A 15,443-nucleotide genomic window follows, 5' to 3' on the forward strand; every position below is an offset into this window, starting at 1 on the left:
TTTTGAAAAATCGTGAAAATGTGTGCAAATCTTTGAATATATATTCTTTCACAGTGAACATTTTTAACTCAAATATGTGCTTCTGGAGGCGGGGGGGGGGGGGGGGGGTCCCTAGAACAGCATATTTTCAGATGGGTGTCGGCGGCCAATTACATTAGAATGTTTGGGGCCCTTGGCATGAAATGGTTTGAGAATCACTAATATAGAAACATAGGTTTTTCAGAAAACTGTGAGGATTTAGAAGACATTTTGTAGAATCTGGTCTCAGGTGTCAATGGTGTTAGCATTATGCTATGCTTTAGCTATTGAAAAATAGCAGATCTACAAGCTCATAGCGCGCCACCGAGTGGCACGCTACGAGCTTGTAGGTCTTCTATTTTTGAAAAATCGAAGAACGACTGACATAGAAACATAGCTTTTTCAGAAGACTGTTGGGATTTAGAAGGCATTTGTAGAATCGTTCCCAGGTCAAAATGGGTTTAAAGCAGGTATCCAGGGTAGGTGGAGGCAAGGGGCCAGCTAGGCACTCCAACGTTGAAGTGCTGGGCCCTAGTGGTAAGAGGAAGGACTGCAGGCGGACCTGTGGATTCATGACGAGGAAACCCCGTGCAGCTGAGCTTTAACATTGAGCGCTCGGTTGCACTTCCGCATTTGACCTCCAAATTTTGGAGGTCAAAAGCGGAAATGCGCCCAAAAAGGCGGAAATAGACGGTCCCTCCGGCGGCTTCAAAACCCCACTGAGCAACTTACACTGACATGAATAGCGGAGGGGGCGGAGCTTCGCGCCAGTTCAGTCTCTATCCTTTTAATACTCTATGGGTGGAGGTCACTTAGGGCATGCGGGCAGCACAACGCCAGAGGCTGTTCGCTGCAGGAGAAGCACCTCACGCCGTGAGGCCAGGGATGCTTAGTTATTTATGGCACGTTCTTCTAATGTGTCAGAGCAAATGAACAAAGAAAAGCAGCAGGTGTATGTATGTCTGTATGACCCAAATTGACCCGTCTTTGCTCTCTTGTGTGAAAAAGCTTTTATCACTTTGCTTCTGTGTAAAATATAAAAAAGGTATAAAAGGGTAACCAAATGAACCCTAACATCCTCTGAGAGTGTACAAGTAGAACCAAATGGACCCTTACAAGTCTCAATTTGGTTCCATTTGGTTCCAAAGGCACACTACTAATATAGTGTAGAATGTAGATATTAGAGTAGGCCTACCAGAGATTTTTTTTTTTCAATCAATCAAATGGGGTTCCATGGCCAAATGCTAGTAGTGGAGAAAACAAAATGTTTACTTAAGTAAAAGTATCAATACTGCAATGTAGAAATACTCGTTACAAAGTTACAAGTAAAAGTCCGGAATAAAAAATGTACTTGAGTAACAGTACAAAGATTATCAAGTTATGAAGTAGAAAGTAGAAAGTTTTCAAATGAATAAATAAATGAATGTATAAAAACTCTTTTGAAAATAGCAGATCTACAAGCTCGGGAGCTTGTAGATCAGCTATTAAAATGTCCGAAATGTATATAGGGCTGAAGTGGTTAATGAATGTTTAATCTAGATCTACAAAGTAACTACCGGTAGTAACAATTTTTTTCAAATATTTATAGTGGAGTAAATATTTGCCTCTGAGATGTACTGGAGTAGAAGTAAAATAACTGAAAATGGGAAACACTCAAAATTGTACTTGGGTACAGTAATGGTGCATTTATATAGCGCCTTTATCCAAGGCGCTTTACATAGATTGTGCATTACATTCACCCTACATTCACCCATTCACGCACCGATGGCGGCGGAAACCATAAAAGGCACCAACCAACCAGCACATCAGGAGCAATTAGGGGTTCAGTGTCTTGCTCAAGGACACTTCGACACTAACTCCGGGGGAGCCCGGGTACTTTCACCACCGCCAACACCTCATCTACACAGGCAAGGAGCGAGCGTTCCAACGGCGATATTAACCCATTTTGCACTGAAGTCGATTAAAAAAATGTCTTCTAAATCCTAACCTTTTTCTGAAAAACCCATGTTTCTATGTCAGTGGGGCTCAACCTTTTTCATGTCAAGGACCCACAGAATTATCTCTATTGGGCCACGGACCCCCATCTCAAAATATGTAGTTCCAGGGACCCCCCAGAAGCCAATATTTTAGTTAAAAATGTACGCTCTGAAATACATATTTGAAGATTTGTGCCACATTTTCACAATTCTTCAAAAATAGCAGACCTACAAGCTCGTAGATCTACAAGCTGATAGCACGCCACCGAGTGGCGCGCTATGAGCTTGTAGATCTGCTATTTTTCAATAGCTAAATTATAACATGTTTAAAACACCAAAACGGGTTTCCGCCCTAAAATGGGTTGATGGAAAGACTGTCCTGATGGAGCGTCTGTCATTGCGCTGCGACGTAGCCTGAACCAATCAAATAACCAATATATAGTAGCGTGTAGATCTCAACCAATAAAAGTGTCTGGATGCCACGGAACCTCGCTCAAATAGAGACTAGAAAAATGTCGCTAGGCCAAGTCCTAAAGGAGCCAGATTAAAGCGTTATTCACAGTCTAATATTTTCGGTGGTGAGGTGACCACCGAACTACAACATGACGCCACTGAGCCGCGGTGAAGAGCAAACCACCGCTCTCCCCGGCCCTTTTTTTTGTTTTTACTCACCACCACTCTATGAATAGGCCTTTTGGTGTTATGAAATATCCGAGAACATTAGGGTTTTCTGGAAGACGGAAATGACTAATAACCGAAAATAAGCTGTCTACACCCGCTGCGACGTGTTGTAAGCCTATTTTTGGTGCAGGACATGCTTGTATAGAAGACATGCCGACTTCAATGGACTCCGAATCGGTCGTGGACGACTGAGAACTTTAATCCATGGGTGTCTCGTTGAGACCGCATGGCGTATAAGCAGCTCACCTGCAGATGATGATGAAGAACTTGATGAGCAGCAGGGGGTGAGGGCCACTCCCCCCGCGCTCTCCGCTCCCCGAGAGGTGCAGGGCGCTGTGCCACAGCTGGGTGCTGAGGAACACCAGCACCTCTCTGGGCAGCAGGGGCACCTCAGCGCTGCATTCCTCCAGCCTGGAGGGAGGAGGAGGAGGAGGGGGGAGTGTAGAGGTGAGTGTTGATTTTGATAGTTTTAAGCCACATTTTAGTCGACTGAAATGTTTTAGTGTTAGTCTAGTTTTAGTCGACAAAATATCGTAAGATTTTAGTCGACTAACTCTGCGGTTGATTTAGTCGACTGAAATGTATTTTGGCAGGCACTGATGGCGTCGTAATGACTGATTTTAGGCTTGCTCAACCAAGCATAAAATGACTTGTCTTTTAGTTCTCTCGGAGCTGCATTCCTCCAGCTTGGAGGGAGTACGAGGGCGTACGAGGTGAGTGGAGGGCAGTGAGTGGGAAAAAGTACTCAAATGTTTTACTTAAGTACACGTATCAATACTATATACAATGTATAGAACCACTCCGTTGCAAGTAACAATTCCGGAATTCAAAATGTACTAGAGTAAAAGTACAAAAGTAATCGTCGAAATGTACTTTAAGAATCAAAAGTAGAAAGTTCTCTCAGTTCTCGCAGAATGTTGCATTTCAAGTTTTCAAAATGTCTAGAAATCTGTTGAAAGCAGCAGATCTACAAGCTTGCGATGCTTGTAGATCGGGGGGGGGGGGGGGGTGTTTACACAGGCCGTTAGTTGGTTTGGCAATAAACAATGATGAAGTTAAAGCCTTATATATGTTTCTATGTCAGTCGCTCTTCGATAATAAAAAGAAAAAGCAGACCTACAAGCTCGTAGCGCGCCACTCGGTGGCGCGCTACGAGCTTGTAGATCTTTCAATAGCTAAAGCATAACATAATGCTAACACCAAAAGGGGTTCTCGCCCAAAATGGGTTAAGGAACCAAATGGACCCTTATGGCTCTGTAACATCAATGTACGAATGGAGCCATTCGCACGGCGAATAGCGGAAATACACTCGACTAAATCCACAGTTGATTTAGTCGACTAAAAAAATATTTTCGTGGGCCTTGATGCCGTCGTAATGGCCGATATACTTGCAGAAAATAGCAGATCTACAAACTCACAACGGGTGACACGTTGTGAGCTTGTAGATCTGCTATTTTCAGCATGCAACCAAGTGTAAAATGACTTGTGTCTTTTCCTTATACTGTATCTGTTTTCCACTAGTCCATTCCTAACATATTAATCTAGTTATTATTTGTTGACGAAATTGTCAATATACCTGCATTTAGTTTTAGTCATCATAGCTTAGTTAGTGTGGTTGCCTGAAGGCAACCATACTATTGTTTTTGTGACCTTTTATTATTGTGGGCTCGCCACAGCGAGCACACAATAGTTCTTGTCAGTTTATATTTGTGGGCTCGCCTCAGCGAGCACACAATTGTTACTGCCAGTTTATATTTATAAGTTCCGCCACTTTTTTTGGCACCTCACTACTTCCACATACTTTATGCTAGAAATTTAGTTCAAACTTCAAACTGTTCAGCTCTTTGCAGTGATGTGTGCTTGTATTTTTATTTTTACAAAGTTTTATACTTTTTATACTTTTTAACTTTTTAACTTTTTTTTACATTCTTTATAGTGAGAGTCGATGGAAAAAAGGTCCCATTTTTAGCAGTTAACTTTTTTGAGCTCTTATTACTCCGTCATACTTTCACTTTGAAACTTCATTCAAACTTTATAATGTTCATCTATCTTTGAACTTTCATTGGTGAAAAAGTTGTTTTGAAAAAGTTTATACTTTTTAAAATATTTAACTTTATTTATAGTTTTTTCCTCCCATTGACAATGTATGGGATTTATCTCTAAATCAACCTCACTTTTGCAGCCTCATTACTCTGGCATACTTTGTCGTAGAAACGTGATTTAAACTTTAGAAAGCTCACACGACTCTGGACCTTTTCGTGGTTCAAACCGTATTCGAATACGTTAAACGTTTTTTCCGAAATCGCAGTTCAATCGCAGGCCGTTTCGCCTAATTAGTGCCAACTTAGAGTGTGGGGCTTCTTTCACTAGAGTGCGGGAGACAGAAAATCTTTCCTTGAAAATTTACCAAACAAATTGCCGTCCCGGCCAAAATATTCACTTTACACGCATGTTCTTTGGTCATTTTGTAGCCACACATGTCCTCTTTCACACAATGTGACCACCAAAACACAGAGACATACAGAATGTGAACTACGGCCTTTTAAGTGACACAAATACAGTCAAGCTGCTCATTGACATCCATTGTAGAAATCTTATGAGGAAATTATCGCGATGACAATTCTTAACTCGCTCTTATAACCACATTTTCGATCGTACCAACAACACAATCGCACATGGTGTACCTCAATATCTCAGGCCACTCACAGCGAAAAAATTATTTGCATTCGACTTTTACTTTTTGCGATAGAGCAATTTGTTCGGGCATAGTTTCCCCCCATTCAGGACCATTGTAAAATAGCAGATCTTCAAGGTCATAGCGCGCCACTCCCCGTCATAGTGCTGGCAGTCTATTACACTTCCACAGCTGAGACATATAAGGGCTTAATTACAGGGCTGAAATTAAAGTTACAAGATCTCAATGAGTTGCTCTGCGATACCTTGTGGGCTTGTAGGTCTGCTATTTGTGCAATTGGATGGCCTTTACACAGCTCTCGCAAGAGCACGCACGCACGCATGCACGCACGCACGCACGCACGCACGCACACACACGTCTTCCTATTGGCTGGCCTTTACACAGCTCGCGCAAGCGCACGCACGCACGCACACACACGTTTATAAAACAAAATATTTTCAAAAAAAAAAATAAAAAATAAAAAAAAAAATGGAAAAAAAAATTAAAAAAAAAAAAAATAATAATAAAAAAAAAAAAGAAAAAAAAAAAAAAAAAAAAATGGAAAAAAAATGAAAAAAAAATGAAAAAAAAATGAAAAAAAATGAAAAAAATGAAAACTTAAAAATAAAAAACTTTTTTTTTTTTTTTTTACTTAAAAAGAAAAAACTTCATTTTCTTTTTTTCCTTTTTTTCTTTTTTTTTTTACATTTAAAGAAAAACTTTTAAAAACACTTCTACAACTTCCACATACTTTATTATGCTTAAACTATAGTTTTTACAAATTTTCATACTTTTTTTTAACTTTAACTTTTTTGCTTTAATGCATTTTCTACTTTTGTTTACAATATGCTACAGTCCCGAAATTTTGATTATAGATTTAGAACACCAATGGTAACACCATTACTCCGGTCCCCGAGTTTCAAACTTGACACGGCAATAACTTTATACAAAGCATTTTACGCGAGCCCACGCAGTTTCTACAGGAACTGCTTTCTAGTTCTTTATGTTCTTATTATAGATAAACTTTATTTTGTCCCGTTATACCTCCCACAGTTTTTGTCGCACGCACTCGAGCCATATGTCAAAACGACGGGCTACATCGGGAATCGTGTGCGTGTATTGGGATAAGACATTTGTTGGATAGTTTAATTGATATGAATTAATTAGTGCATTAAATTTCCACATAGACATGAATGGGGAAATGCAAAAACTCACTTTCAAATATTTTTTCCTCTGAGACCGTAAGGGCTATACTTACAAGAATTGGAGGAGAGATTCATAATAATTACTAAAATTAATTACCTTAGAACTATATCGGTCGGCCTCATGGTGGTGCTATAACAGCCAACTTTACATTTTGGGGTATAACTCTTGAACCGTAGGTCGTAAAATCAAAAATATTTTTTCCCTGGATTCCTTGGGTCATGACGCATCTCCCCATATAGGCCCCGCCCATTTGCGTCTAGATAGATTTCCCGCCATTTTGACACTTTTTGCTCCTCCTCCTACAGATTCTGTCCAAATTTCACACAAATCGGTACACATGATCTCCGGACCTATCCGATTAAAACAGCACAGTCAGAATTTAGATCTTCTGTATCGTTCGGCCGTAATCGTCTTCCGAAGTTAGTGGGAGGGGCCTACTTTACAAAACACGCCACAATTCACGCACGGAATGTCCGATCCATCCCAAATTTGAATCACATGTCGAGGGTGGTTTCATCAACGCAGAGACAAAAGCGATTCCATTTTCGACGGGTGCGATGTGGGCAACCACACTTTGCAATTTCCCAGAATTGCCTCTTTCTAGTTTTAACTTTGTTTCCATTTAGTTTTCGTCAGTGTTAAAAGGTAGTCATTTTTCGTCATAGTATTAGTCGACGAAATGAACACTGCCTATAGACGAATTCAGAAACGGGTCACATGGTCGCAGCTTACGTATTTCCTTCTACTACAGTGAATGGTAGAGTGACTGATTAGTCTGCCTCAAATGTTACTCTTTTACCTGATTTTTACTAACACTAACAAAGATTACAAGGCTGCTGTACTTTATACCTCATACTTTAAATGCTTAGTATGAGGTATAAAGTACAGCAGCTTTGTGTTCATAAAACAGAAAGATTGGGTAAGACTGATGTTATGTATCTTTCAGGACCTTTCACTGCTTCGTCTCAACCATTACTCTATTGCTCTGGTCTCAGCCACCGCGGTGGATATTTTGACATTCCGTTTTATTTTTTAATGTTGCCACTACTGTTGGAGCAGCCATAAACTACACAGGTTCTCCCCTACTGTTGGAACAGCCATAAACTACACAGGTTCATCCCTACTGTTGGAGTAGCCATAAACTACACAGGTTCATCCCTACTGTTGGAGCAGCCATAAACTACACAGGTTCATCCCTACTGTTGGAGCAGCCATAAACTACACAGGTTCATCCCTACTGTTGGAGCAGCCATAAACTACACAGGTTCATCCCTACTGTTGGAGGAGCAGCCATAAACTACACAGGTTCATCCCTACTGTTGGAGGAGCAGCCATAAACTACACAGGTTCATCCCTACTGTTGGAGCAGCCATAAACTACACAGGTTCATCCCTACTGTTGGAGCAGCCATAAACTACACAGGTTCATCCCTACTGTTGCAGGAGCAGCCATAAACTACACAGGTTCATCCCTACTGTTGGAGCAGCCATAAACTACACAGGTTCATCCCTACTGTTGGAGGAGCAGCCATAAACTACACAGGTTCATCCCGATGTTCTGGAGCATCTTTGTAATGTTAGTGTTTCTGAATGTGTCTATAAGGCAGCAGGGCACCAGCCAGGGCTTAAGTGGTTAAAGGTCAAATGTCACCTGACACCGGTGAGCCTTGGGGCAAAGTGTGTAAAAAATAAATACATGTTCAAGACGCCGCTCACCTGCGAGGCTCCAGCGACTGCACGTCAATGAGCTTCTCAAAGGACGCCACGAACGCCTCCAGCCACTGCTGCAGGTAGCCCACATCTTTCTGTAATGGAGGGGGGGGGGGTGAGGGGGCAGACAGTTAAAGGTGATCGCATGCTTCCTTCCAGTCGTGTGCACCATGGGAGGAATGTGCACGGCAGGCCGATGTATACAACTGGCCTGTGTGTGTGTGCGTGTGCGTGTGAGTGAGTGCGTGCGCGCATGTTCTTATTATTTTACAAAGTCTGTCCCTGAGCCACTGTGTTCAACAGCACAGTGGTGGCATTAAATGTCAAAACGCAGGGCCCGTTTCTGAAACAGGATGTTGCGACAAGGTCACACACACACACACACACACACACACACACACACACACACACACACACACTTTTGGGTGGTCCTTGACTTCAAAAAGTTTGAGCACTGATATGGCAACATACATTTTTCAGAAAAGTGTCACTGTTTCAATTAGAGGTGATGAACATTCACAGGATGTGGACTCTTGGACTTTTAACTCTTTTTTTGTTGTCTCTCCTATGGTACCACATCAATAAAGCATAAAATTGTGGACAAAATCTTATCCGACGATAACAAAGTTCTTCAGTTTTTGGGTCTGAGAGGCTGAATCTCACCAAAGGGTGGTCCGTGGCTCAAATGCTGAACAGATAATATGGACCGTGATATGAAAAGGGCTGAAAACCATTGATGTACATTATCACAGCATCTACTGTATGTGATGCTTCAGCAGTGCAACATGATATCCTGCTGCTTGTTCTCCCCTCCTATAGCAGCACAAAGGTCAAAGGTCATCATAGCATCACACCAACCTGCGGGTGATAGCGATGCAGAGAAAACATGAGCAGGACAGGTCAACTTTTAAACTAAAAGTGTCTTCAATCTCTGACCTCATGCACCCTTCTATGCATGAGGAGTCCAAGCTGCTTTTTTTTGTCATCCTTTGACCATTATTGTTTAACTGTACCTCTGCACCTTTTGCAAACTGTTAATAAAGTAATCAATCAAAAGCTCATACCACATTGCATGGGCTTTGAGCTTGTAGCCATACTGTACAGTCCATAGGTTTCTTGTGAAGCAGATTCGGCACTTCAGATATCGAATTTCTTTATTTATGAAAAAACACCGCCGCTTGCTGGCTGCAGTTAGTTTAAGTTATAGTGCTCAGTGTGAAACTGTGAATAGCATGGCTGCTCAAAACTCAACAGTGCCACTTTAGGTCACCCAGCTTTATTGCAGCTGTTACTTACATAAAATACAGACATACACACGCGGCCAGTCATTGGAGCAGTTAGGCACCGCTCCAAAACTGAAAAGGTGAAACCCGGTGTCACGACTTGATGTTAAACTATCACCCTAACACACTCACGCAATATTCTGGCAACACACAGGGAAATTAAAGTGTACTACAGATGTTGCAGTGGCAGCGTCCGATAAGAAACAGAAAGAAACGATATGAGCCGGGTGAAAAGCAAACTGAAATCTTTCAGCTTTGGTTTTTGAAAGTACTCCTGCTGCACTCCACGTGGTGGTGTGACTGCTGCTTTTCTCCGAGCACTCAGCACTGGGAGGAGAACGTGAGCGTTTGCCATTATCAGCAGACAGAAGGTCTTACTCACAACACGCAAATAACATAAACAACACATGATATAACACATGGTCATTTTGTCACTTCCCATAAACTGTGCCAATTATTGAGCAATGTATATTTGAAGCATCCTCCCACACAGCCCTATGAAGGAAATAGGTTTCCGACACCGACAGCTCTGTGAATATACAGCGTGGTGGTGAGATGGAGAGGTGGCTGAGGTGCCCTTTAAACCAGTGCCATCACAACTCATGTGCGAGCACGTGAAGCTCTTCTACAGAAGTGTCACGGAAGGTGAATAAATCAATCTCAAGCCCTACACACACCGTCTGCGAACGCCGCGCGTCAAAACAGCCGCCTCCGTTATTTTCAATGAACCTATCCCACACCGGCGGCGTCCGACGCGCGTTCACGACTCGCCTGACGCTCCAATACGCCACTGTTTTATTTTCCAGGCGTGGACGCGCGGCAACGCCTGTGCCGCGTCGCTGCGCACCCGGTGTGTGTTGGGCTTAAGCCAGTGGTTCCCAAAGTGGGGTCAAGGCAGGGATATAGAATCCAGAGGGAACGCATGCACATCTCGAAAAATTCGACAGGTCAGGTGCTGAACAACAATACGTACATATGAAAAAGGTAGGAAGTCCGCACACCACTCTTGAGCTCCCAAAATGTATTAGAATAAGGATACAACGTTTTCGACCCTTATGGGTCTTCGTCCAGGAAGGGACCCAGTCCCAGGCTGAGGCTCAGGACAGGGTTCCTTGAGGGGGTTCCAAATGATCCCTTTAACATATCTGTAACTCTGAGAGTAATGGACCCTTAAGGTTTCATTTGGTTGCTTGAAATAATAAAAAAATGGTTGATAACCACTGATGCAAGCTTAAGTTGTTTCAGTTAAATTGCACTGATCATTATTTTTTGATTATTTATTTGCATCAGTTATATAAATGTACATTACCAACTGGCGTTCATTAGGAAGCATTGCAAGTCCCCGTCTCATTGCATGATGCTGTAGGGAGGTGGGTTAGAGGGAACCCAGTCTCAGAGGAGTGTAGCCTGCACACAGACAGACACCATGCCTCATTCAGCAGCACATGAGCGTCTTCACTGTCTTCTTGCACGATGTGTCCCAGTGTCAAGTGAGAGACCAGGAAATGCCAAGTCACTTCAGCCCATTTCCTCAGTGCACAAACTCCTCAACACCCCTTTCTATTTTGGTTCTCAAGTGATAGCTGTTAGTTGACGAAGCTGGCAGGAAAGACCCTACAGCACCCCCCTCTCACGTGCACACACACACGCACACACACACACACACACACACACACACACACACACACACACACACGCACACAACCACGACGTGGAATGCAATGCCTTGTTTACCCTTTCTATATGTCTATCACACAACTAATTAAATAAATAAAGTCCTGTTCAGCTGGAGATACGTACATGAACCATGCATTTGAATGAGGTTCAATTATTTCAATACACGCTCAATACAGCGTTTCTTTGTCAATTAATTGTTAGGTTCCTTAGCCACTGCCATTTTTTACACAGATGCTTATTGAGCTAATTATGATTGTTATCATATACATAGATGTACATAAAAAGCCTTCCCATGGATTGTGAAAAGGGGAAATTGCCAAACAACCTATTGCTTCAAGTCGCAGAATCTGGACAAGTCAGGCATGAAATGATGGCTTAACTACTGTAGGAGAAACAGGGAGATGGGGAAATATTTGCAACACCCCTTCTATTTCATTATCATCTGCAAACAATACTTTCTGTAAACAACTGAATCTACTATCATCAATGTACTGCGGTTAAGCACAATCACAGAGGGGTTTTGATGACACATAGCCAGAGTGTTGTTAGAGACAACATGCTGCGTGAGAGCATCACTTTAATATTCAGTCTGCCAGAGTTCAAGGTCTAAACGCACATTAATAAATAAATGTCATGTAGCACACTTTACTAGTGTCCCTCTGCAAAAGCATTATGAAAGCCTGAAGCCTGAAAAACTGTGTGAGAACAATTTCAAAGTAGACATCAGATGAGATGACATACTGCTCACATACACAGATGATGAATATTTAGAACCAGGAACCATGCACAAAGCCCCTCCAAAAGCACCTCAACGTGTTATGTCGATGCATACATTTTTCCTTCTTAAAACTGTTTCTGCACGTAGTTCGTCCCTAGACGTCTTAAGGATTAAAAACGAGCTGAGCCTTAGACGTCGCTGGACGTCCTATAGCGCATCCTCAATGATACGGGGCGACATAAGAATATTCAGAATTTTCCTATTTCTTTTTGGCTCGTTCGCCTTTCGGCTGCCGTACGCTCTGGGCTCATATTAGCTTGCCGTTGACTTACATGTTAGCGCGGCAGAAAGAATGACTCGTATCTCCTAATCCAGGGCGCTCTCCGTGGTTATGAAGGGATCAATACGCAAAATATAAACGCTTTTTGGATCATATATCGTATGAATTAAAATTATCGCAATGTAAACTAGCAATGTAAAGTCAACTTTTTTTAGTAGATTGTTACCGGGTCATGGCTTTCAGAGTAAAAGCGCTGAGACAACCCCGGCCACCCAGAGCTCCTATTTTGAAGCACTTCCGGCACATATAGTATTGTTGCTATCACACTGATATTGTGTACCGTAATTTCCAGACTATAAGCCGCTACTTATTTCCCATGCTTTGAACCCTGCGGCCTATATTAACCCATTTTGACCTGGGAACGATTCTACAAAAAGTCTTCTAAATCCTGACAGATTTCTGAAAAACCCCATGTTTCTATGTCAGTGCAGGTTCTCAATATTTCATGTCAAGGACCCCAAAAATTATATGTATTTGGCCTTTGACCCCCATCTCAAAATATGTTGTTCCATAATGTGTACAAGCCAGTGCGGCTTGTACACATTTGTTTTTTCCCCTAAATTTAGCTGGTGCGGCTTATATTCAGGTGCGCTTTATAGTCCGGAAATTACGGTAATTGCTGCTACAAGTTTGAGGAACCAAAACTAAACAATTCCACGCTTTCTTGTGTGCTTAACAAAATCTTCAACCTGAAAACTTTCACTAGTCATTAATTATTTAGTTTATACTGGCAGCCCTGCTTAATTGTCTCCACCAGGCCGAAGGCATGTGGGGAGAGTATGTTTTGCACTCCGTCCGTCCGCGTGTCCGTCCGTTTGTGTGTCCGTCCGTTTGTGTGTGTGTCCGTGTGTCCGTGAACAGCTAATCTCGGCCACCGTTAACCCGGTCGATGCCATATTTTGCACACACACTCCCTGGATGCCAACCATGAACCTCTGCCCCACACTTTCCAGAACGGCCTGTTATAGCGCCACCAGGAGGCCGCTTTGTGCAAAACAAGTTTTTCCATGCCATATTTTGCACACACACTCCCTGGATGCCAACCATGAACCTCTGCCCCAAACTTTCCAGAACGGCCTGTTATAGCGCCACCAGGAGGCCGCTTTGTGCAAAACAAGTTTTTGCACAGTACACCTACAGATTTTGTCCAAACATCACGCAAATTGGTACACAGTCTCTCTAGAGCCATTCAACGAAACGGGTCTTTCAGATTTATCAGACTCCATCCTGATTGGTTAAGATTGGCTTCCAAAGTTCACAGGAGTGCTCAGTTTCAAACAAAATGCTGCAAATCATGAACACATCGCGTGATTTCCGTGAAATTGTGCACCCACATTCCCACTAGGCCGAGGACGAAATGTCACATGAACAATTTCAACTCAGCCTCAAGGTGGCGCTATAACTGGCCGAAAAGTGTTTTTACCTCTAACTGCACGGATCTGTGGATAACCTGGTGGAGACCTGTGCCCGGAAGGGCACTTTTTCTAGTTGCTTTATATTTTTGAAGAACTTTATTGTGTGCCCCTCCCCTAGTGTACAGTCGTGTTTGGGGAGGTCATGCTAAGGCAGGCTACATCAGAAACTAAGGTTCTCCGATCAGGTTTTATAATATAGTTATAGGAAGCAAAGTTAAATGGATAACTTTTTAAGTACAACTAAGGGAAACACCTATAATAGTGTCTATTGTATTTGGTTCAGACACCTGGCATAGTATTGTATTACACCAGTTCCCTTAACAAATAATGGATGAGAAAATCTCCCAAACTCCTCTTGTATGAAATGACAGTTGACCAACACCTTTCCAGGAACTACTTCTTGGCATAATTAACCACTTTAACTGTGTCCCTATTTTGGGCATGTCATAATAATTACCAGTTTATGACCTGTGCTACATGTCTCCATCTTTCCTTTACAATGCCAAATAAAGGCTTAGAATAGAAATCATCTAATAAAGGAAGTAAGCATTATTCAGTCACACCATGCCTATCAAAGCCCATTCATGTTGACGTTCTGTCGTTCTCCCTTTGGTGCTGTCGGGCAGGATCCTCGCATCTCCATATTTCCACTTTTTGAGGGGCGCTATCCTTTCCTATACACAGGTTTAATGTTTGTCTTTAGTTCAATGTTTGTTTTGTAAATGCCATTGACAATGAAGGGAAAGTTTACGTCATAATGTGCCTCATTACGTCATATTGTCTCTTTATTGTTAATGGCGTTTGTGTTGGCACCGTTTGTTTTATATCACCTAATCAACACGAGTTAGACTTTAATATATTAGCGCCCTTCACTTCATTTTTCGTAAATGAATGGTCTTCATCGTAAAGACTCAAGAGTGTGTGGGTTTTATAAGCACTGAACAAATGAAAAAATATTATTAAGTAAGCTATAGTGTGACAAATAAATAACTACATTGGATCCACTGGAACACAGCAGCACCTCCACCCCCCCCCCCCCACATTCTGTCGCGCTTCAGCTTCCTGCGCCACTCACAACAAAGAGCACTTTGAGCTTCCTCGTCTGCCTTTCTGTTAGTAAACAGGAGAGATAGGGAGCTAGATGAGGGGGGGGGGGGGGGGGGGTTGCTATCGCAGGGCTCTTCATGGTAGGCAGTGTTATGGTTCCATATTAATTATTCTACACAGTGGTTCCCAAACATTGTCATGTCAAGGACCCCCAAATTGATATTTTTATCTGAAAATGTGTTGTACCAGGGATCCCCAGAGGAGAATATTGGTCTAAAGAAAATGCTAAATGAATCTAAAATATTCAAACACATTCAAGATTTTCTTGAAAATGGTCAAAGTCAAAGCTCGCAGCGTGAGCTTGTGTATCTGCTATTTTTTTAATAGCCAATATTTGAAATATGGATAAAGAGGACCCCAGTTTGAGGACATTTTTGTTCCTCAAATGTCACGGCACCTATATTCATATCTTTGCAAAATAGTCTCTACTGTATACAGCAGCTGGTTCTGAAACCAGCTGCTCCACCACTATACATCTTATTCATCAGAGTTTGAAGTCCATCAATAATACATACGATGATGAGATGGCTAATTTGCCTACCAGGATACAATGGAGCTGCATTTGACAACGTCTCCCTGCACTGCAGACCATGCATAGGCCTACTGGTGCGGGGCAGGTAGTAGCAGGCAGCACAAATT

The 15,443-nt window shown here is 42.2% G+C and overlaps 1 protein-coding gene across 2 annotated transcripts in view; it reads right to left on the reverse strand.

Annotated features, from left to right (window-relative positions):
* nbeal2 (neurobeachin-like 2) overlaps positions 1 to 15,443 on the reverse strand; it is a 117,542-nt gene that overhangs the window by 89,367 nt on the left and 12,732 nt on the right. For both annotated transcript variants that reach the window (XM_083761138.1, XM_083761137.1), the window contains exons 2-3: positions 8,271 to 8,359; positions 2,922 to 3,086 (exon numbers count right to left, since the gene is read on the reverse strand). In XM_083761138.1, coding sequence (XP_083617264.1) covers positions 2,922 to 3,086; positions 8,271 to 8,359 — 254 coding nt within the window. The remainder of the gene's footprint in view (positions 1 to 2,921; positions 3,087 to 8,270; positions 8,360 to 15,443) is intronic.

This window comes from Protomyctophum parallelum (assembly GCF_964188405.1).
Source record: "Protomyctophum parallelum genome assembly, chromosome: 3".
Classification (NCBI taxonomy): domain Eukaryota; kingdom Metazoa; phylum Chordata; class Actinopteri; order Myctophiformes; family Myctophidae; genus Protomyctophum; species Protomyctophum parallelum.